The 24,787-nt window shown below is 36.8% G+C and overlaps 1 protein-coding gene across 1 annotated transcript; it reads left to right on the top strand.

Annotated features, from left to right (window-relative positions):
• Nucleotides 1–24,037: 24,037 nt before the first annotated feature.
• LOC311603143 (small ribosomal subunit protein eS24-like) lies at nt 24,038–24,537 on the top strand. The gene is given in 3 exon segments (XM_084792014.1): nt 24,038–24,378; nt 24,382–24,387; nt 24,391–24,537. Coding segments are annotated over 3 exon segments (396 nt in total). The 5' UTR covers nt 24,038–24,069; the 3' UTR covers nt 24,472–24,537.
• Nucleotides 24,538–24,787: the final 250 nt, after the last annotated feature.

Below are 24,787 nucleotides of genomic sequence, written 5' to 3'. Positions count from 1 at the left end.
CCATACACATAGTGACCTAAATGTTTAAAAGATACTATTCTGAAGGGATGTCAAATGCAAGACCAGATCTCTCTACTTTAAATAAATAGAGAAAAGAAAAGAATGATTAAGTGTAGTAATGGCTGAAAACTGTCAGTGATGAGAAGAGAAGCTATTCCTGGGGAATTTCCAGGATGCTGTATGGGTAAAAAAAAAAAAAAAAACAAGAAGAAACAGGAGGAGGAGGAAGAAAAGAAGAAGAAGAAGAAGAAGAAGAAGAAGAACAAGAACAAGAAGAAGAACAAGAAGAAGAACAAGAACAAGAAGAAGAACAAGAACAAGAACAAGAACAGGAACAAGAACAAGAAGAACAAGAAGAGGAGGAGGAGGAGGTTGTTCTGCAAAGACAGAAGACAAGAATTTGGGGGTCAAGGGCAAATAACTGTGAATAAAGCATGAGCAGCGAATAGCACTAATAATATTTGAATACAGCACAATGATGTATAGAACTGTGTCACATGATCTCACGTTCTAGAAAGAGAGGTAACATATTGAAAATGCCCAAAATTTCTTTCATATTTAATGAAAACAGTAAGCAACAAATAAGTGAAGCTCACCACACTGCCAAACAAACAAGTCTACAATGTTCAAACATCAGGGATCCAATAATAATAGAAAAACTTGTTTAAAGCCATTCAGTGCTCTGGTGCCCCATATTTGACCATGTCCCCTGGATGGGGAGGCCTGGTGGCACTCAGAGGAAGGATAGCAGGCTACCAAGAAGAGACTTGATATCCATGAACATATACAGGGGGAGGAGGTCCCCCGCAGTCACAGTCATATGGGAGGGGTGTAAGGGGAAAATGGGAGGGAGGAAGGAATGGGAGGATACCAATTGAGATGGAATATGAATAAATTAATAAAATAAAATAAAAAAAAATAAAAAATAAATGATAAAAAATAAAATCAAATTTCATACAGAAAACAGAAGGTTAAAAGAAGTCACACTTAAATTACAGATTCATATCCCTGGAAAAACAAGTATTTATAGAATGTTTATACTAAATAGGATCTGGGGAAATGGATCACTGGGTGAGAGCACCTGGAGACCTGAGTTCAAATCCCTAGCACCCACATGAAAGCTAAGCCTGGGAGTGTGTCCCTATAACAGCACCCCCTATGGGACAAAGATAAGAAGCACCTGAGAGCTTGCTGGCCAGCCAGCCTGGCCGAAATGATGAACTTCTAATCTGCTTTTCAGTTATTAAGTCTCTCTGGAAGATGTTTACAATAGCTATATTTAGTTTGTGGCCTTATTAAAATATTTAGAAGAAAAATGTTGACAGCCTAAAGAACAGAGTGATAGAAACATATTGGTTTTTAAATATGGGTGGAGTGGTATCATATTACCTGTGGGATACTATGAGAAGTCAAGGATGCTCATGAGAGCTAAAGGAATGACACCTCCCCTTTAAACTGCATAACTGTAAGTCATGAGTGGATACAGGATGAAATCATAACACAGATTAACACAAAAAAGCAGCAAATGCGATTTCTATAAAGGAAAGAAATGATATGCTGTTCTACCAGATTGCTACAGAAAAAATAACAGCTGTAAATATAATTCTATCAATGGTTATACTAATTACAAATGGCTATAACACTGTCTTAGGGAAATTAGAATTCCATAATAGAGGATTCAGGGATGATATGATATAAACTCAAAGTACTTCAGCAGCTGTTAGCATGGAGTTGTCTCTGAAACAGAGTAACATGAGGCATTGTGTTTAGAGCCTTTGCTAACAAAAGAAAGAAGAAAGAAAGAAAGAAAGAAAGAAAGAAAGAAAGAAAGAAAGAAAGAAAGAAAGGAAGGAAGGAAGAGCATAAAAGAACAAAGAAGTTGAAATATACCCACACAGCCAAAAAGGTTGAGAGAAACCCTAAACCCTAAGATGGAGAATGGAATTGTAGGAAGAGAAGATAAATTAGAAAGGAAAAGAAGCAAAGCTTATGGGGGCCAGTTTCCATGCTTTTCAACCAGTAACTGGATGACATATCTGTATGATGCTTAGAAGTCCACAACTTTATAGAAACACCTACAGATAGTAAGCTTAGCTAGTTCATGAATCCTAAGAGGGACATCAGTGAAGAAGTTGTAAAAATGGGGCCATAAGCCTAAGGTGTGACCAACTTTGATGAATTTCAACAAACCAAACACAAGCTGGTATAAACTACCGGCTGCCAAATTAATGATAAAAAGATGGTTGGCTTTATATTACTTAGGTTACATTACTCAAAATACTTACAGTAGGAAGCATGTAGGTTTTCCGTGCTAACCATTATTATTCATGTATTCCTGGAAATTATGAAATTTTACATGGATGGCGTATTACTCAATATAATACCGAGAAACATGAAAGGCTGAACCACAAGAAAGATCAGGAAATAAAATTTACTCATTTTTCACATCTTATTCACTAGATATTTGCATTTGTTCTCATTTTTAAATATCACATTGAAACATCACTCCTTAGAGAATTTGTTTTGTTTGAAATGCTTAAGTCTTGTGCCACACAGTTTCCCCCAGTTCCACCCCTGTAAAAGGTAGGGAGGAGGTGTGTTTCTATGATGTCATAACTCATTGAGGAAATATTAAATAGATGTAGGAGTAGCCAGTCATCTGAAAGAGAGAGATAAATACACAAAGAAAAGATCCTGTTACAAGTTGCTGACATCTGCTCTCAAATGCACAGCTTTCCTAAGCTCATTTCCAAAAAGAATACAGTTGCCCAAATTTTTATTTGCACAATTCTTCATTAAGAATGCAAAATGTTCATCTTCAGACAAGTATATAGTGAGGAACTCTGCTAGTACATAGCTAATAGCAGACAGTGTTCTTAGCAGTCCACACAGATCAAGTAGGACTTAACTCAATGGTCCAGGTATTATTTTACTTTTGTTTTATAGATGGTAAGATAGAAATATTTGAACTAGACGATCCATGACTTTCCCAGAGATGTTAACAGCACTAGGAGGTAAATTCAGGCTTTTTCATCTTAAGATTCACCCAAAAACCTCATGGTTCTGCCTCCCATCCCCAAAGGCAGTATGTATACACCCAGGACCACAAAACCTAACTCAACAGCAAAAACATCCAGGGGTCGTTATTAGCTAGTCACTGTTCCTCTGTTAACTAGCATCATAGGCCATCATGTAGACCTGCCAATAGCTGGTATCCCAACTAAATATTCAGGAATATAAAGGAATAGTCTCAGTGAATCATAATAAAATTCACTGCCCCTTGGAAAAAGAATATTCAACAGATGCTCATAGGCAAATTTGAACATGTGCGTACATGCACACATGCCTGCATGCACATCCCTCATGCATGTGGGAATTTATTTCTATACTCACCACATTTGTATAAAAAGAAGGGTATTCAAAACATCTATGCACATACCCCCTCTCCATATTAGCATATTTCTGCAGTCATGAAGGCCTTTCACAGCATATCATTTAGAAAATGCTAGCCCTGTTGAAAAACCAGATGAGTAAGTCATGTTTGAATGCTAACTAATCTCTGCTTGTACATAATCTTCTCCATGTGGTATTTATACAAGATACTGAGGAGATACAGGATAAAAATAGTTTCTATGAAATTCTCTACAGGCTATAAACAGTTCTTGGGTTTGGGCAGAGAGACATTATCACTTACATACTCAGACAAATATAGGTCACACTCTTCTCACACTATTAATGCTCCTCTGCAGAGTCTGACACATGGTGAGCAAATGCTTCGGCAGGCCCCCTTCCCATGTCCTAATTAAATTCCATCTCACTTGCTGGAGTCTTGTGTGTTCGGATCTGGTTCATCATCAACACACCACCCTAATATTGAAGTCTGACATATGGTCTTGCCTATGTTCAAAACAGATGCAGCTGGAAGTGAGTTAGTTGTAATACCCAACTCAAAAATCTTAAGACTGGAATCTGCCCTGTCTATTTACCCATAAACCCCAAATCACATCAATTAACCTTCAATGAAGCTGATGCTTCAATGACCCTAATAGAAGAGGGGTGGCAAATGACTGAATAAAGAAGACCAGTGACTGATAAGAGAAAAGCTGTTCCTCCCAGATTCCTACGCGAAGAAGGGAAGAAAGAAACTTTCTTGGGCCAAATAAAGGATAATGTTGATAACCAAACCTCTCAAGCCTTCTCCTATCCATGCGGTAGTACATTCTCTGTAACCCCTGGAATTTACAGCGTGAATGACTTGTCTAACTGTAGTCACCAGACAAAGATTCTCTGTAATGGAAAAAGAAACATTTATGCTTCTCACCTCATGCATTTATAAAACAAACAAACAAACAAGTAAAAAAGGTATCCCCTGAAGCTTGTAGTAATAATGATTGAGTGTGTTTGGCGTGTGTGTGTGTGTGTGTGTGTGTGTGTGTGTGTGTGTGTGTGTGTGTGCATCACTTTACATGGCAAAGGGGAATTAGCAGACATGATTGAGCTCAGTGACTCATATGGAGATCTGGAGTTATTCAGGTAGACACCCATCTAGTCACATGGGATTAAAATAGGAAAACTTACCCCAACTGAGATTAAGGTCAGAGGAAACTATGACCACAGGAAGGTTCTAAAAGGTACAATGCTGTTGGCTTTGAAAAAGAGAAGAGCCCATAAGCCAAGGAATGCTGGCACTCTCCAGAAAATGAAAGGAAAGGAAAACCAGGTCCTAAAAGTTTTTTTTTAAAGGAATGTAGCCATCCTAGCACCTGGATGCCAGTTCAGTAACATCTGTGTCCAATTTCTAACCTGCAGGTGTCTTTTGGAGTGCCAAAATATCTGATGACTTGTTATAACAATAAGAAGGAACTAATACAAGGTAGATTCCAGTTGGGGACTCAACTTCAGAGGGCATATAATTGTACCTTCATAGCATGGATCTTTACCTTTATTCTCAGCAAAGGATGAGAATGCTCTTCTCCTAATGCAGAACCATTGCTATTGGGCATAAAGAGTTCATTCATTATTGCTTTTCAGGAAATGAACTCAAATGTTCATAAGTACTACAACCAAATTTACTGAGGAGCTCAGGTTCCAACAATACCCTGTATGTCTCAAAGATAAGGGGGGGCTGCAATTTCATGGCAATAAACCCGTCTGGATTCTCGAAAATTGGGTTCATTACCAGGTATGGGTGAGGAAGTTGCAATGTGGGGGAAAGAGAAGTGAGCAAGACCTGGCTCTCAGACGAGTTCCTTAGAGCACCAGGGTTTGATACATGCCTGGCAGACCACAGATTAGCGTGTATCTGTTTCTTAAATAAATATTGACAGTGTGTCTATAATATTCTAGACATTTTTCTAGGTGCTGAAGACACAACAGAGAACTTGACAGACAGTGCCCTGTCACAGAAGCTGGCATTTAGAGAGTTTACACTGAATGATGTAAGTCAACAGAGCAGTGGAAACTTGGCTCCTAGTCAGAAGCAACTCAGGGACTGTTTGCTCTACCTAGGATATGAAGAAGTAGCTTGAGTGTACGTACTAACTAGTTTTATGGCAACCTGACACAGGCTGAAGTCCTCTGAGATGAGGGGGAAAAAAATCAAAGTAAGATAAGGCTGTGAGCAAGACTTTTCTTAATTTCTGATTGATGGAGAGGGGCCTAGCCTATTGTGGGCAGTGATACCTCTGGGCTGGTAATCCTGGGTTCTATAAGAAAGCAGGTTGAGCAAGCCATGAGAAGCAAGTCAGTAAGCAACACCCATCCATGGCCTCTCCATCAGCTCCTGCTTCCATGTTCCTGCCCTGTGTGAGTTCCTGCCTTCACTGCTCTTGATGATGAACAGTTATAAGGAATTGTGGGTGAAATAACTTTCCTCCACACATTTCTTTGACCATGCTGTTACACTCCAGCCATAGTAACCCTAACTAAGATGTTATGGAAACTGAGTTCTTTGCTGTCATGATTTGGATATGAGTTTTCTCTAAAAACAACCTTATACCTAAATTTGGTTGCTAATACATTAGTGTGAGAAAGTAGGGTTTCAGGTTAGGAGCTGTAGATTATTCAAGAAGAGCACATTTTAACCACATAATAGTAAAGTGGGAGGATCCTGACCAACTGAGATCAGAAACACAGTGAAAGATGTGATCCTCTCATAAAAGCTTTACCTTTCAATATCCTCCCTCCATCTTATGCTCTTGATTAGTTCTCATGGGTCTAGATTAGTTCTTACAAAAGCAAATATCAATACAGTACCACACTCCCTTTCACTGTCCACCATAAGTTGAAGCAGCACAAGGCCCTCACCAGAAGCCAAGAAGATGCCAGGATGTTGCTCTTGGATTTTGGGAACAATGTCCCTGAATACTCTTTTTTTTTCCCTTCATAAATTATTTGGTCTCAAGTATTCTGTTTTAGCAATCTTTCTGGCTGCATTTGAAACCATCCCCCCCCCCCAAGAAAGACTAGAATCACAATTACTACCGCTTTTCATTTTGTCTGCGCTACAGAACACTGTCTCTGTGTTCAAGCTGAACAAATCCCTTTACATACTTGCCTTCAAATATTAGTTTACAGGAGAATCATCCAGAGTGCTTGTTTAAAATACAAGTTCTTGGTCTCTCATCAAGACATTACGATACAATAAGCATGACAGGATATCCAGAGACCAGAATGTTAAACAAATATCTCAGACAAAATCTGCTGAGGCGGCTGCAGATGACACTCTGCCAACACTGTTCTAACTGCTGAATATTTTGGGTAAATAAAACAAAGAATATTGCTACATTTTAAAAAGTACTGATTTTTTTCTGAAAAAAATTAAATTGTAATTTGTGTTGAGGGAAAAAATATATAAACAGCCAAAATATAAAGGCAGGAGAAATAAAAGCTCAAGGTCACCTTACCCTATGTAGGGAGTACAAGTCCAGCCTGTACTAGGTAAGACCTTTTCTTAAGTACATAATACATACATGCATACATACATACATGTGTATGAGCATAAGTAATGAATCACTTTGCACTTTATGATAAAAATACCCCTAATAACCTAATGTTGGTATTGTCTAATCATTTTTGTATATAAGCTAATATTTGAAATCATCCTATGCATAAAAATACAGGTCCTGCCAATTTGAAACAGATGCGATCCACAAATTCTCATATAATGACATCTCTTAATATCCTTGATTATGAACATATTCAAATTTTGTTATTATTATTAACCAAGAAATTGCTTGTTGTTATATTTTCTTGTTTTTTAAATATGTTCTTAAACAAAACCCACTAACTTCTACGTATTTAAGTGTCAATGGGCCAGCTCACTTCATCTTTATGTGAGTTCAAAAACTGTTAAATGGATTCTCTGTAATTTCCTAAACAATATGCAAGTATTGACAATTATGTTCCCTCCATTCAAATATTTATCTGATTGATGTTTCTAATTATTGCATTTGTTATACACTTTAAATCAATGATAAATAATAAGACAGGCTGCATGGTTTCATTCATAAATTTAAAGATATTTGTCCTACATTTCATAATTAAACATAATATTGATTTAGCCTAATAATTTTAGCATAGTGATACAGTGCTCCCTTTTACAAAATTACTAAGATTTTTTAAATGAAGACAAGTCTGCAGCTTATAAAATAAACTTTCCATATCTACTAAGTGAGTAATTTTCTTCTTCTTTTTTTTTTAGAAACTACAATTAAGTGACAATTATTTGTAGAATCCTAAAACTAGTTCCACATAAGAAAATATACTAATATAATATACCACATTAAAGGAACTAAAGAAAGTCTCAACTAATGTGGTAAAAGAATAATAGTCAACAAACTAGTAATAGAAGGAAACTACTTAGGTATAATAAATATGTAATGTATTAAAAGCCTATGACCACAATGTTAATCAGTAATAAAAAACTGAACAATTCATCTCCAAAATTAGGAATAAGAAAAGGACACCTATTTTCCTTTCTATTCAACTTATTGTTAGAAGCACTAATTAGGCACTCAAAAGAAATAATTCTTCTAAAATGGAAAAGAAGGACTGAAATTATCTTTGTTATTAATCACAAAGTTATATAGCCACAGCACTAAATATTTAGCAAATAACTTTAAAACTCCGGCTGCAAAGTTTCAGGTTACAAAATCAACATACTAAAATCTAATCTACTTCAATCCACTAGCAATGAACAATCTGAAAACAAGTCCATTTACAATAGCAAAAGAAAAAAGAAAAAAAGAATATACTGTTTAAGAATAATCTAACCTAGAAAAGCACTATAATCTGAATATTTATATTCCTTAAATTCATGCATTGAAGTATAACCATCTATGTGATGGCACTAAAGTGATTATTTCATGGAAAATTATGCAATTACATCATAAAGATGGAGCCCTTATGATGCTAGCACAATGAAAGAGACAGGACACAGGGATGGAATAGAGAGCCAGGAATCACACTCTCACAGATTGTGAGGATCATTGTAAAACTGACATTTTCAACAAATATATTTGGAAAAATTGGCTATCCATATATGGAAGATTAAAATTGGATCTTTATATTACATTCTGATAATAACTCAGAAATGATGAAGAACCTAACCATAATAGCTAGAATATGAAGCTTTTAAAATAAACCACAGGGTGATTCATGACATCCAACTTGGCAATGAATTCGAGAATTTGAAACATAGACCAAAAACTCATAAACTGGACTACATCAAAAATTAAAAAGCATGAATGTTGCCAATGCTCCCATAAAGAATTTGAAATATTTAAGGTGGTCAGAAAATTATTTCAGCAACATAGACAACTGAGTGTGTTGTGTGGTGATACTGTTATTGATTAAACATATCCTCTGATAGTCTACCAAATACATTTACACTAGAAAATGTACTGATTAGTTTGGGCTCTTTTTTTTAATGTTTAGTTTACATTCTGATTGTAGCCCCTCCATGTCACCTCCCCATCCCACATTTTTTCCCTCATCCCCCTCCCTACTCCACTAGTGCTCAGAAAAGGGAAGCCCTCCCCTCATCATCTGACCTCAGCCTATCCAGTCTCATCTGTATTACCTTTTAATGGTAAACTATTCTTACCTTTTAAAAACAAGATTATTTTCTCATTGACTTGTTCTTTTGAAACATTTCTTGTTACTATGTTCTAGCTTAAAATTTAGTAACTTTCAAACTCCAGTGAATTCTAATTTAAAATTTAGAATCTTTACATTAATATTAATAAGTAATGGAGGATCAAAGATGGTGGCACTGAACACATACCATGCCTGATCAGCAGGACATCAGTGACTACACAGTGACCTAAAGGACTGAACTGAGAACTACAAAATGCCAGTGCTGGTTATTCCAGGTGAGAGGGTCCACACTGTGTGGAGCATGAATGATCTGTCTTTGGGACACCCAGCTATTCCACAGAAAAGTACCAGGGTCTCTGCAGGAACTGATGGGGGCTCAAAGGGCTAACAGCTCTATGCCTCAGACAGAATTGTAGGCTACAAAAGTATCTAGGTCTTCTAGCTCAGAGGAGTCCCCACAGTCTAGAACACGAGTAGATCTGACCTCAGGTCATCCAGCCAATCAACCAAAAGCTACAAAGGAAAGTTCCTGGGTCCACACAGGCATGGGCTCAGGCTACAAGGCCTAGCTATGCACCTGTCAGGCACACAGAATCTGAATTCTATGTCTCAGAAGGAATTCTATGAAACACCAGTGCCTGAGTCTCCCAGCCAAGAGGAGCACAGGTATATCTGATCACAGGTCACCCAGCTAGACCATGGAAAGTTCCCAGGTCTTTTCTCAAGTCACTCATCTGATCTACCTGAAGAGTTCCCTGATGCCCACAGGAAAGGGGTCTCAACTTATAGCCACTCACCTAGGGGCTGCTCTCAAAAGCCAGTGAAGAACATCAGAAACTACCACCCAATGTCAGATGCAGCAAGATGGCTAAAGGCCAGTGTAAAAACACAAATAAAAAAGCCAAAATAATATGGCATCTCCAGATCCCAGTTATCCTGGAGCAATTAGCTGGAAACTAACACAACTGAAACACACAAAAATAATCTCAAATCTTTTCTAATGAAGATAATAATGGAAGAAATGAGTAAATCTGTAAACAAATGCAGGAAGATACAACCAATTAGATTGAGGCCCTTCGAGAGGCTATAACATAGGTGTATAGAGATGAAATGAAAAAGTATCTGAAAGAAATTCAGGAAAATGCAAAGAATCTGGTGAATGAAAATAATAAAACTGTTCAAGATCTGAAGATGAAAATGGAAACAATAATGAAAACACAAACTAAAGAAAAACCTGCAAGAAAGAACTTAGAGAAGTAATAGGAACTGCAGAGGTAAGCATCACCCACAGAATCCAAGAAATGGAGGAAAGAACCTCAGATGTAGAAGATACAATGGAAGAATTTGATGCAACCATCAAAGAAAATGTTAAATCTCAAAAATTACTGACACAAAACATTCAATAAATCAAGGGTACCATAAAAAGATGAAGTATAAAGATAATAGGAATTGAGGAAAGAGAAGATGCTCAGCTCCAAGGCCAAGAAAATATTTTCAACAAAATCAAAGAAGAATATTGTCCCTTAAAGAAAGAGATGTCTATAAACATACAAGAGGCCTACAGAACACCAAATAGAGTAGACCAGAAAAGATAATCCTCCCACAACATAATAATCAAAACATTAAATGTACAGAACAAACAAAAACATATTAAAAGTGGCAAGGGAAAAAGGCCAAATAATGTACAATGGCAAACCTATTAAAATCACACCTGACATTTCAGCAGAAATTATAAAATCCAGAAGGGCCTGGGCATATGTCTTGCAAACCCTAAAATATCACAGATGCCAGGCCAGACTACTATACCCAGCAAAACTTTCAATAACCATAGATGGAAAAGACAAAATATTACATGACACAAAAACAAATGTAAACAGTACCTAGACACAAATTCAGTGCTACAGAAGATACTAGAAGGAAAACTCCAACCTAAGGAGGCTAACTACACACAGAAAAACACAGGAAATAAATAACTTACCTTTAGCGAAACAAGAATTAAACAATCATGCAAGCATACTATTATAACCAACATCAAAATAAAAGGACCTAACAGTCACTGGTCATTAATCCTTCTCAACATCAATAGTCTCAAATCTCCAATAACGAGAAACAGACTAAAAGAAGCAGGACTCAATATACTGCTGCATACAAGAAACACACCTCATCACAAAGGTAAACACTACCTGAGAGTAAAAGGCTAGAAGAAAGTCTTCCAAGAAAATGGACACAAGAAGCAAGGTGGAGTAGCCATTCTAATATCTAATAAAGTAGACTTCCAACCAGAATGAACCAAAAGAGATGAGGAAGGACACTTCGTAAACACCAAAGGAAAAGTCAACCAAGATGATATCACAACTCTGAGCATCTCTGCCCCCAAATAAAATGGCACTAAAATTTGGGTTTTTGTTTTGTTTTTGTTTGGTTTCATTTTGGTTTTTCAAGACAGGGTTTCTCTGTGTAGCCTTGGCTGTCCTACACTCATTCTGTAGATCAGTCTGGCCTTGAACTCACAATGATCCACATGTCTCTGCCTCCTGAGTGCTGGGATTAAAGGCATGTGCCACCATGGTAGACTTTCAACCAGAATTAACCAAAAGAGATAAGGAAGGACACTTCATAAACACCAAAGGAAAAGTCAACCAAGATGACATCACAATTCTGAACATCTATCCCCTAAATAGAAGGGCACTCAAATTTATAAAAGAAACATTAATAAAGCTTAAATCACACATTGATCCCCATCTATTAACAGTGGGAGACTTCAACAACCCCTTTCACCAAAGGATAAGTCAATGAAACAGAAGCTAAACCAAGAAATAATGACACTAACAAATGTCATGAATCAAAAGGGCCTAATGGATATCTATATAACCTTTCACCCAAACACAAAAGATTATATTTTCTTTCAGCACCTATGGACTCTTCTCCAAAATTTACCACATTTTAATAGGTCAAAAAAGTAAGCCTCAACAGATACATAAAAACTGAATTAATACCTTGTGTCTTATCAGAACACCATGGGCTTAAGCTAGACATTAGCAACAACAGGAATAACAAAAAGCCTACACACACTTGGATACTGAACAATGCTCTACTCAATGATAACTATGGCAGATCCTGGTAAACTACAGGCGAGTCTGGGCCCTGGGGTCCTCCGCAAACTGTGGCAACAGCCAAGGAAAAAATAGGCAGTAAACCTTGAACCCCTACCCGGACTAGCCGATGGACATTCTCCACTGTTGAGTGGAGAAGGAGATCTAACTTTCACACAAACTCTGGTGCCCCATATTTGAACATGTCCCTTGGATGGAGATGCCTGGTAGCACTCAGAGGAAAGATAATAGGTCACCAAGGAGAGACTTGATACCGTATGAGCATATTCAGGGGGAGGAGGTCCCCCTCAGACACAGACTTAGGGGAGGGGAGGGGAGTAGGGGGGAAGTGGGAGGAAGGGAGGAATGGGAGGATACATGGGATGGGCTAACAACTGAGATGTAATATGAATAAATTAATAAAAATGTATAAAATAAAATAAAAAAGAAATAAAGACAGAAATTGGGGACTTCCAAAAATTCAAGTAAATGAAAGTACAACATACCCAAATTTATGGGATGCACTGAGAGCAGTGCTAAGAGGAAAGCTCATAGCACTAAGTGTCTTCAAATGGAGATTGGAAATATCTCATACAAGCAACTTAATGGCACATCTGGAAGACATAGAAATAAAAAAATCAGACACACCCAAGAGGAATAGATGGCTGGAAATAATCAAACTCGGGGCTGAAATAGATAAATTAGAAACAGAAATTTTTTCAAAGAATCAATGAAACCAAGAGCTTATTCTTTGAGAAAAATCAATCAGGTAGAAAATCCCTTAGCCAATCTCACTAAAAGACAAAGAGACACTATTCAAATCAACAAAATCAGAAATGAAAAGAAAATCATAACAACAGACAACACAGAAATCCAAAGGATCAGTAGGCCTTACTTCAAAAGCTTATGAGTCACAAAATTTTAAAAGCTAAATAAAATAGACAATTTTCTGAACAGATTCCACTTACCAAAGTTGAATCAAGAAGTAAACAAATTAAATAGTTCTGTATCTCCTGTGGAAATAGAAGCAGTTATCAAAAGTCTCCCCACCAAAAAGAAGCCCAGGGCCAGATGCCTTCAGCACAGAATTCTCTCAGATATTCAAAGAGTTAATAGAAATACTCTTCAAAATATTCCACAAAATAGAAATGGAAGGAACATTAACAAACTCATTCTAGGATGCCACAGTCACCTTGGCATCTAAACCACACAAAGGTCCAACAAAGAAAGAGACTTTCAGACCAATTTATCTCATGAACATTAATGCAAAAATATTCAATAAGACACTCACAAACTAAATCCAAGAACACAACAAAGTTATCATTCACCATGACCAAGAAGGCTTTATCATAGGCATTCAGGGATAGATCAATATAAAGAAATCCATCAATGCAATCCACCATATAAACAAACTGAAAGAAAAAAAAATCCACATGAACATCTCCTTAGATGCCGAGAAAGCATTTGACAAAATGCAACACCAATTCATATTTAAATTCTTGGAGAAATCAGGGATACAAGGCACATACCTAAACATAATAAAGGGTATATACAGCAAAGCCAATATCAAATTAAATGGAAAGAAACTCAAAGAAATTCCATTAAAATTAGAGAATAGCCAAAGCTGCCAACTCTTCCCACATCTCTTCAATATAGTACTTGAATTTCAAGCTAGAGCAATGAGACAACAAAAGGGAATCAAGAGGGATCCACATAGGAAATGAGGAAGTCAAATGATATGATAGTATACATAAGATACCCCCAAAATTCCAGCAGTGAAGTCCTTCACCTGATAAACACCTTCAACAAAGTGGTTGGATATAAAATTAAATTTTAAAAAATGTGTAACCCTCATGTATACAATTGATAAATGTCCTGAGAAAGAAATTAGAGAAACTACATCCATCATAATAGCTACAAACAATATAAAGTGTCTTGGTATAACTCTAACCAAGGAAGTGAAAGACTAGTGTGAAAAAAAAAAACTTCCAGTCTCAGAAGAAAAAAATTGAAGAAGATATCAGAAGATAGAAAGATCTCCCAGGCTCATGGATCAGGAAGGTCAACATAGTAAAAATGGCAATCTTACTAAAATCAATCTACAGATTCAGTGCACTTCTCATCAAAATTTCTACACAATTCATTTCAGGCCATGAAAGATCAATTACAAACTTCATATAAAAAAAAAGAAAGAAAGAAAGGAAGAAAGAAAGAAAGAAAGAAAGAAAGAAAGAAAGAAAGAAAGAAAACCAGAATAGCTAAAACAATCCTGTACAATATAAACTCTTCCAGAGGAATGTCCGTGCCTGATTTCAAACTGTACTATAGAGCAACAGTAATAAAAATGGCATGGTACTGGCATAGAAATAGGCTGGTTGATCAATGGAATCAAATCCAAAGCTTCTCGAGAAAACAAAAAACAACACACACACACACACACACACACACACACACACACACACACACACACACACACACACTTATGGACACTTGATTTTTTACAAAGAAGCCAAAACCATACAATGGAAAAAAGATAGCATCTTTAACAAATGGGGTGGGTCTAACTGGATGTCTACACGTAGAAAATGCAAATAGATCCATATCTATAACCCTGCACAAAACTAAAGTCCAAGTGGATTAAAGATCTCAACATAAAACCAGACACACTAAATCTGTTAGAAGAACTGTGGGGATGAGCCTTGAACTCACTGTCACAGGAGATAACTTCCTGTACAGAACACCAATAGCTCAGGCTCTAAGATCAACAATGAATAAATGGGACCTCATAAAATTGAGAAGCTTCTGTAAGACAAAGGACACTGTCAACAGAACAAAACAACCACCTACATACTGAGAGATGATCTTCACCAATCCTACATCCAACAAAAGTCTAATATCATAAATGTATAAAGAACTCAGGAAATTAAACACCACCAAAACAAATAATCAGATAACAAATGGAGTACAGAGCTAAACAGAAAATTCTGAACAGAAATATCAAATGGAAAAAAAACCACTGAAGGACTCAATGTCCTTAGTTATCAGGGAAATGCAAATAAAAATGACTCTAGATTCCATCTTACATATACCAGAATGGCTAAGAACAAAAATTCAAGAGACAGCACATGCTGCTGAGGATGTGGAGAAAGGGGAACACTCCTCCATTGCTGGTGAGAGTGCAAACTTATAAAACCACTTTGGAAATCAATCTGGTGCTTTCTCAGAAAATTGGGATAGTGCTATAGCAAGACCCAGCCATACTGCTCCTGGGCATAGACACAAAAGATGCTCCAACATACAACAAGGATGTTTGCTCAACTCTGTTTGTAGCAGCTTTATTTGTAATACTCAGAATCTGGAAACAACCTAGATGTCCCTGAACCAAAGAATGTATAAACATACTATGGTACATTTACACAATGGAATACTACCTAGGTATTAAAAACAAACAAACAAACAAATCTTGAAATTTGCAGGCAATTGGATAGAATAGAAAAGATCATCCTGAGTGAGGTAACCCAGACCCAGAAAGACACACATAGTATATACTCACTTATAAGTGGACATTAGCCCAACACAGAAGTCTCTGAGAAACTCCATCCAGTGGGGGAGCACTGAGAGAGGTATGGAAGAATCGGGGGAAGGAAGGATGCAGAGTGTTCAGGAGAATCACAAGGAACTATCAAGGCTGGTGGATCTGGACCCAAGGGGGGGCCTGCACAAACTATTGCACCAACCAAAAACAATGCATGCAGTAAACCTTGATCCCCTGTTCAGATATAGCCAAGGGACTTCTCATTCTTTATGATTCTGGAGAGATTGGGGACTGCCTCTGACATGAACTCTGGTGCCCAAGATTTGATCACTTCCTCATTGCATGGAGACCTAAAGGGCACACAGAGGAAGGGGAAGCAGGTTCTCTGGATGAGACCTATTAGTCTGTGGTTATATGGTGGAGGAGAAGGTCCCCTTCTATCAGAGGTCTAGCGGAAGGAAATAGGGTAGAAAAAGGAGGGAGGGTGCGAGTGGGAAGATACAAGGGATGGAAAAACAATTCGAATGTAATCTGAATAAATTATAATAAATTAAAATTTAAAGAAAAGAAATGAGATTTGAGTGTGAGTTGTCTCCACATCTCTGTATGTGCCTACTAGGTAAGTGAGCTTTTGTTCAGGCTAGACCACTGGAAGAACACAAAATAAGAAGATTTTTGTGTAATTCAAGTTTCTTTCCGGAATATAGACTTATCTTCAGAGATTAACAACCTAAAATACTTGCCTTTAAAAAAATATTTGAGCCTCATGTCCCCAAGAATGTGTTTGTGTTGCCACACACTTGAACAGCAGATTGTCTCTAAGTCTAGAGAGTTTTCTTGTCTTAATATTGCAAATGATAATAAAGTCATTAATAACTCATTTATTCTGCTGCCTGTTTACATGTATTCTTTCAATATTGAAATATGTTTTAGGTTGACCTAGGTGATGTGCCTTTTTGTCTTTCATTTTTTCCAAGTTTGAATTTGATTTTTTTGAACTCAGGGCACTGTGTATTGGGGGCAAATGCTCTATGTGCTGCAGACAGACTCTCACGTGAATGTGATGGTTTTCTATGAAGCCATAGTCACCTAAGTACCTAAGTACCACACAAAGACCCAAAAAGGAAAGAGAATTTCAGACTAATTTCCTTTATGAACATAGATAAAAAAAATATTCAATAAAATTCTGGCAAACCAAATCAAAGATCACATCAAAAACCTCATCCATCATGACCAAGTAGGCTTCATACCAGGCATGCAGGGGTGGTTCAATATATGGAAATCCTTCAATGTAATCAACCATATAAACAAACTGAAGAGGAAAACAACACATGATAATCTCGTTAGATGCTGAAAAAGCATTTGACAAAATCCAACACCCTTTCATGTTAAAAGTTAAAAGTCTCAAAGAGACCAGGGAAACAAGGCATATACTTAAACATAGTAAAGGCAATATACAGCAAGCCTATTGTGAACATCAAACTAAATGAAGAGGAAACTTATATCAATTCCACTAAAGTCAGGGACACAAGGCTGCCCACTCTCTCCATTTCTCCTCAACATAGTACTCAAAGTCCTAGGTAGAGCAATAAGACAGCTAAAGGAGATCAAGGGTGTACAAATAGAAAAGGAAGAAGTTAAAGTTTCACTAGTCACAGATGATATGATAGTATACATCAGTGACCCCCAAAATTCTACCAAGAAACTCTTACAGTTTCAGCAAACAACTTCAGCAAAGTGGCAGGATACAAAATTAACAGAAAAGTCAGTACTCCTCCTATATACTAATGCCAAACTGGCTGAGATAGAAATTAGGGAAACCACACCCTTCACAATAACCACAAATAATATAAAGTATCTTGGTATAACTCTACCCAAGCAAGTAAAAGACTTGTATGAATAAAAACTTCAAGACATTTGAAGAAGATGTCAAAAAAAATGGATAGATCTCCCATGTTCTTGGATAGGGAGTATCAACATAGTAAAAAATGACCATCCTACCAAAAGCAATCTACAGATTCAATGCAATCCCTATAAGATGACAAACACAACATTTTTCAGAACTGGAAGGATCAATTCTCAACTTCATATAGAAAAACAAAAAACCCTAGAATAGCTAAAACAACTCTGTACAATAAAAGATCTACCAGAGGAATCTCCATCCCTGATCACAAGTTGTACTATAGAGCAATGGTAATAAAAACGGCATGGTACTGACATAGAAATAGGCCAGTTGACCAATGGAATCAAACTGAAGACCCAGAAATAACCCACACACCTGTGGTCATTATATTTTTGACAAAGAAGCCAAAACCATACAATGGAAGAAAGACAGAATCTTCAACAAATGGTGCTGGTCTAACTGGATGGTTACTTGTTTTTTAAAAAAATGAAAATAGACCTATATTTATAACCCTGTAGAAAACTAAACTCCAAGTGGGTTAAAGACCTCAACATAAAACCAGACACACAAAATCTGTTAGAAGAAAAAAGTGGGGAAAGCCTAGAACTCATTGGCACAGGAGACAACTTCCTGAACAGAACTCCAACAGCCCAGCCTCTAAGATCAACAATTAATAAATGGGACCTCATGAGGCTGAGAAGCTTCTGTAACACAGAAGACACTGTCAACAGCACAAAGAGACAGTGTACAGATTGGGAAAACAACTTTACCAATCCTACATCTGACAAAGGGATAATATCTAAAATATATAAAGAACTCAAGAAAATAAACACCACAAAACCAAATAATCCTATTTAAAAATGGGGTACAGAACTAAACAGAGAATTATCAACAGAGGGAATGCCTGATAACACTTAAAGAAATGTTCAACATCCCTACTCATCAGGGAAACTCAAATCAAAATGGCTTTGAGATTCCATCTTATACCTATTTGAATAGCAAAGATCAATAATGCAAGTGAAGACACATGCTGGCTAGGATATGGAGAAAGTGAAACACTCCTCCACTGCTGGTGGGAGTGCATACTTGTACAACCACTTTGGAAATCAATATGACGCTTTCTCAGAAAACTGAGAGTAGTTCTACCCCAAGATCCAGCTATACCATTCCTGGGCATAAACCCAAAAGATGTTCCAACATACAACAAGGACATTTGTTCAATTATGCTCATAGCAGCTTTATTCATACTATCCAGAATATAGAAACAACCTAGAAGTTGCTAAACTGAAGAATGCATAAAGAAACTGTGGTACATCTATACAATGGAATTCGACTCAGCTATTAAAAACAAGAAAAACTTGAAATTTGCAGGCAAATGGATGGAACTAGAAATGATCATCCTAAGTGAGATAACCCAGACCCCCCCCCAACAAAAACATACAAGGTATATACTCACTTATAAGTGGGTTTTAGCCCAACATAGATGTCCTCTGAGAGACTTCACCTAGCAGGGGATGAGGACAGTTACTGAGACTTGGAACACCAGGCAGAGTGTTCAGAGTTGCAGGTAAGAGTGGGGGAATGTAACTCCCTGGAGGGAGCAGGGGCTCCACAGGGAGACACTCAAGGCCTCTGGATCAAGGCACTGGGGGCTTGCCACAAACTGACAGTGCTTGCAAAGAACCAAGATCCCTTTATCTGATGTAGCCAATACTCTGTAGATTCTCCACATGGGAGGAAGAAGGGCTGCTGATGAGCCTCTGATATGCAATCAGGGGCCCACTGCTGGGCCACTGCTCCTTGGCAAGATGGCCTAGTGGACACACAGTGGAAGGAGATGATGATAGGCCCTCCCAAGATGCCTAGGGGAGGGGATTAAGCAGAAGAGGGATGGAGGGTGGCAATGGGAAGACAAGAAGGAGGAGATAACAATTGGAAGGTAAATTGAATAAATTATAATAAATATACACTTTAAAATATGGACAGGGGAGATGGTGCCTGCAGAGACTGATACACCAACCAAGAGCCATACATGGTGAGGATCTAGACACTCAGCTCAGTTGTAGTACTTAGGCAGCAGTTTCTTTTTGGGTCCCACAGTATAGGGAGTAGGAACTACTTCTGACGTGGATTCTGGTTCCCCAGTGTGGATCTCTTCCTCTGGAATAGGTGGACTTTCCAGACCACAGAGGAAGAGGATGCAGGTAGTACAGATGAGACTTGATGAGCTGCAATCAGATATTAGGGGAGGAAGGCCTCCCTTTCTGAGGGCTAGGGGAGAGAGAGAGGGGATGAGGGAGGGAGAGTGGGATCAGGAGGTGATGAGGGAGGGGGCAGCAATTGGGGTGTAAATTAAAGTAAATTACAACTACAGAAAAGCAGTTAATTTATATTCCTAATCCCACTACATGGGAATAGCTTAGAGACAGCCTGGGACATCAATGTCTATGCATAATCAATCCTTATTGTTTACAGAATACATGTGACTTAGCACTAGATGCTATTGTTCATATGACATGGATGAAGATTTACAGATGTCTTTCTTCTGCTCATGCGAAGTGCAGACAACTAGCCTTAATTGCTAGGTACACCTTGCGTACCTCATACGCATATAATTTTAGAACAGTATAATGCTTGTGAGAAATTATATATTCTCAGAACAAAAGAACTGGACTTTGAAGCTGGGTCAGATCTGACAGGATTAATTTCTCTCAGCATGCTGGATGCTGACATCCTACATCCTTTATGCTGCAGCATCAAGTGCTTCAGTTGCTGTTCTCTGTCAGAATAGGACAGCTCCCAAGACACTTCTAAGAATGCTTCCCATCTTCATTGGTACACCATTTCAGACTATCACATATAGGACTTTTATTAAGCCTGATACTTCTCAACACTCAGAAACTGGACTACAAATGATATTCCTACCTTATTTAGCCATTTCCCAAGACTTTATTTAGGCCCCTATGAAAGGTATTATTTGTCCGAAATCAACTAGAAGAAACCCTAAGATAATGACACCCCAGTTCTCTTAAAGGGTGCTAGGTTTTTTGTTGCTTTCTTGGGCTTTAGATATTTATTTTCATTGGTAGTTGGTTATAAGTTACTATTGGTCTTATCCAGAAAGAAAACAAGATTGAACTCAGGGATGTCTTTCTTTTCCTTTATCTTTCTTCCTTAGGTTTGGATATAGGGACTAAAAAGGAAGAAGGGGAAATCTAGAAATATATAGGGATGATAAGAAAAAAGTAGATTACTGAATTGATGCCTCAACCTAAGGCCTTAACTGTACTCACAAGGTTATTTTTAATTCACTGGTATAAAAATTTGTAAATTAATGCAAAATAAGTTTAATTTTTATACATTGATATAGAATTCAAATTTAAGATTATTCTTCACACATATTATATATATATTTCTACTGTAATATGAGGTATTGTACCTGTACCACTCAAGTAGAATACAAGGTTTACCTCCACTTCTTTGAAAAATCCTACTGCAGGCTGTATAAGATAAGGAAATTAGACAAGTTAATTGTCAACTGATCAAATCATGGTCATTTCAATTGCTAGTCTATTTATATCACAAGAATATACATCCTAGATATAGCAGACAGGTATTATTCTATAGACAGATAAGGTAAAATACTTAGATAAGGTCTTCAAAAAGCTAAGAGCCCCACAGAATATGGCATTTAAAAATGTTTATGTTGTTTTAATGATTCTTTGACAATAAGACAGTTTGATTCCTGGCAGTACCTAGCCTACCTGAGGGATGGTGAAAGGCAAGAAGGCTGAAGATGATGCCTCAGTGTTTTAGGGAGTTATGGGAGGGTCTCCAGGCAGCAAACTGTTTCTGTCATTTTTGTTTTTGTTTAAATGGAAGCTGTTAACCTGCACTTCATATTTACTCAGGTGATTGATTTTTCTCCTTCTCAAGTCTCTGATAGGGTTGAAGACCAAATAGTCTAGTTTCACAATTAAACTTGAGTTATCTGGGGGTTAAGATGTTTTGGGGTCTAAATAGATGTTTTAAGTTGATATTGATGTGATATGATAGAAATTGAATTACATTCAGAATTTTAGGCTCACTGATAAGAAAATCTTTTGTTCAAGGTTTTGAAATACAAATAGCCAAATCACTATGAATGTAACATGAATGTAATTACTAACTGTTCTGTGGTTCTTCTTGCTGTATATAGCTTATTTTATATATGTGTATTAATGTAATGTGTATGAAAAATAAATAATTAATTTAAAATTTTAAATACCCTCAGTGCATGTTATGTGCTCCAAATGACCTGATTAAATAAGTATATGGCAGAGAGAGAGAGAGAGAGAGAGAGAGAGAGAGAGAGAGAGAGAGAGAATACTAAGTCTAGATTCCCTGTTTAGTCATAAAATGTAAATTATTGCCCCTTTCCATTAGCTTTATCATATAAAATTCAATTTAATAAAAGATTTTCTGTTAAAGAGACATGAATTTTCATTATTTGAAATATGTTTAATTATAAACTATTATTCTTTTGAAATTCAAAAGAATATTAGAATAAATTTACTTCAACATTGATTGCTGAACATAGTATGAGAAACCTAGTAATGCTAGAGGAGCAAGATATTGATAAACACAAATTTCTGGATGTGAGTGAAAATAATCACTTCCTTAAAATTCTTCAAATCCTAAGTACAATTATTCTGAAAAATCTAGAAATACTTTGTTCCTAAGTCTTTCCTATACATTCTTGTGAGTGACTATTGAATATTGAATCATAGTTTATAAATAAAAATAAAAATAAAGTAAAAAACATTTTCCTTGTTAGCATCAAGACCTGAGTTTAATCACAAGAACCCATGTAAGGATACAGGTATTGTGGTATGCAGTTGTACTCCCACAGACAACACAATGGAAGATAGGGACAAGCCTTGAGTTCATTGGCCAGGTAGCCTAGCCTACTTGGTGAAATGCCAGGCCAGGAGAAAAAGATACCAAAGGTTGCCCTTTGACTTCCACGTGCATGCACACACAAGTACACACAGGCCCAAGTAAACAACTGCAACACAAAAATGGTGATGAGAGTGGAAGAAGAGTATCCTAAAGCTGGCAAGTGATAACAAGTGATATAATGCATCCTAAGAGTCAGATGAGAAAGGAAGGCACAATGGAGCATGAAATATCTTTAAAGGATAGACTTGTCATCCTAGCTACTTGGGAGGCTGAAAGGAAGTTCATGAGATCATAGACTGCCTGGGCAACAGACTGAACTCAAGGCCAGTATAGGAAAATTAAAGATGCCTTGTTTCAAAATAAAATGTGGAAAATGTAAAGAAGAAATAAAAATACATTGCTTAGAGTTTTTTTGGTTGTTCCAGAAAGTGTTTTCTCTGTGTAGTTTCGTTTGTTCTGGGCTCAGTTTGTAGATCAGGCTGGCCTTGAACTCACAGAGATCTGTCTGTCTCTGCCTTCTCCAGTTCTGGGATTAGAGGTGTGTGCCACCAGCATGGCTTTTATAGTTCTTATGTAAGTATATATGTATGTGATTTATATTTTAAATAGTTAAGTCATCTTGAAAATGATTAAACTATAGTACTAATGAATTATGAGTAGATAAATCCTAAGTAAAATAATGCAGAATAAAAAATTCTATGATACATAGACAAGTAGAATACTAATAATATGATTTAAATTCATTAACATCAACAATTACATCAAAATATAACTTAACTATATATAGGTATCTCCATTAGAGAGAAATTATTATTACAATGGACTTTAAAAACAAGATCCTTTTGTAATCAGTCCATAGATTTCACTTAATTTAGAAATATATAAGGAAATATATAATAAATGGTTGAGAAGATCAGCAACAAGAGAAAGACGTAGGGAGAGGAGATAGAGAGAGAAGTGGAGTAACTATAATAACATTGAATGACACATATTGCAGAGAATAAAATACTAAGAAACACAATGGTATTTCAAAAGCATAACTACAAATGTGATTGCACCCAACAGCAGAGAAGTAACGCACAAGAAAAACCAAAGCTACAAGAATAAGGGAAATACACAATTTAAAGATATTTTTAGGTCTAGATAGGTGTTCTAAGTTGATGGTGACAATATGTGATGGAGATTGATTTACATACAGAAATTTAGATGCAACAAGATAGGAAATATGTCTTCTTCAAAGCTGTCAAATACAAATAGCCAAAACACTAAGAATGTAATATTTATATAATTCCTGATTGTGTCATGGTTCTTCTTGCCATAGGTAATCTATTATATATATGTGTAATAATATAAATGTATATGTACAAAAGTAAAATAATTTTTAAATTTTTTAAAAAGATATGTCCATATCTTTCTGTATGAATGAGCCATAAAACAAGGAAATTAAATATCTGTAGGGGGCTCTTTTCCTCGTCTACAGCTCAGGCATCACAGCCATCATGAACGACACAGTGACAATCCAGACCAGGAAGTTCATGACAAACCCTCTGCTTCAGAGGAAACAGATGGTCATCGATGTCCTTCAGCCTGGGAAGGAAACAGTACCAAAGACAGAAATTCAGGAAAAGCTGGCTGAAATGTACAAAACCTCACCAGCTGTCATCTTTGTATTTGGATTCAGAACCCACTTTGGTGTTGACAAGAAGACTGGCTTTGGCATGATCTATGATTCTTTAGATTATGCGAAGAAGAATGAACCTAAACACAGACTTGCAAGACATGGCTTTTATAAAAAGAAAAAGATCTCCTGAAAACAGTGAAAGGAACACAAGAACAGAATGAAGAAAGTCAGCGGGACTGCAAAGACCAACGTTGGTGCTGGCAAAAAGCCAAAGGAGTAGATCTGCAGAGACTTGATCTGCTCTGATGTGCACATTTCTAAGAGGACAAATAAACTAAAAACCATATGTGAGTAAAAAAAAAATCTGTAGGGGCCTGAACACTGCCAACCAACTTTATCAGATTAATGGTTGTAGGATGCACCACTCAAAAACAGATTACACATTGCTTTCTAGTTACAGAAAACATCCATAATAATCAACTGCATTCTAACCTGAAAGTAAACATCAGAAAAATAAAATATTATTTATACATTTATGGCTACAATAAAATAAAATAGAGATAAATTTATAATAGATAGATAGATAGATAGATAGA

Source organism: Acomys minous (genome assembly GCF_964271855.1).
Source record: "Acomys minous genome assembly, chromosome: 8".
NCBI classification, from domain to species: Eukaryota; Metazoa; Chordata; class Mammalia; order Rodentia; family Muridae; genus Acomys; species Acomys minous.
The sequence above is the reverse complement of the archived record's forward strand: the minus strand, read 5'-3'. Positions and strand labels throughout refer to the sequence as shown.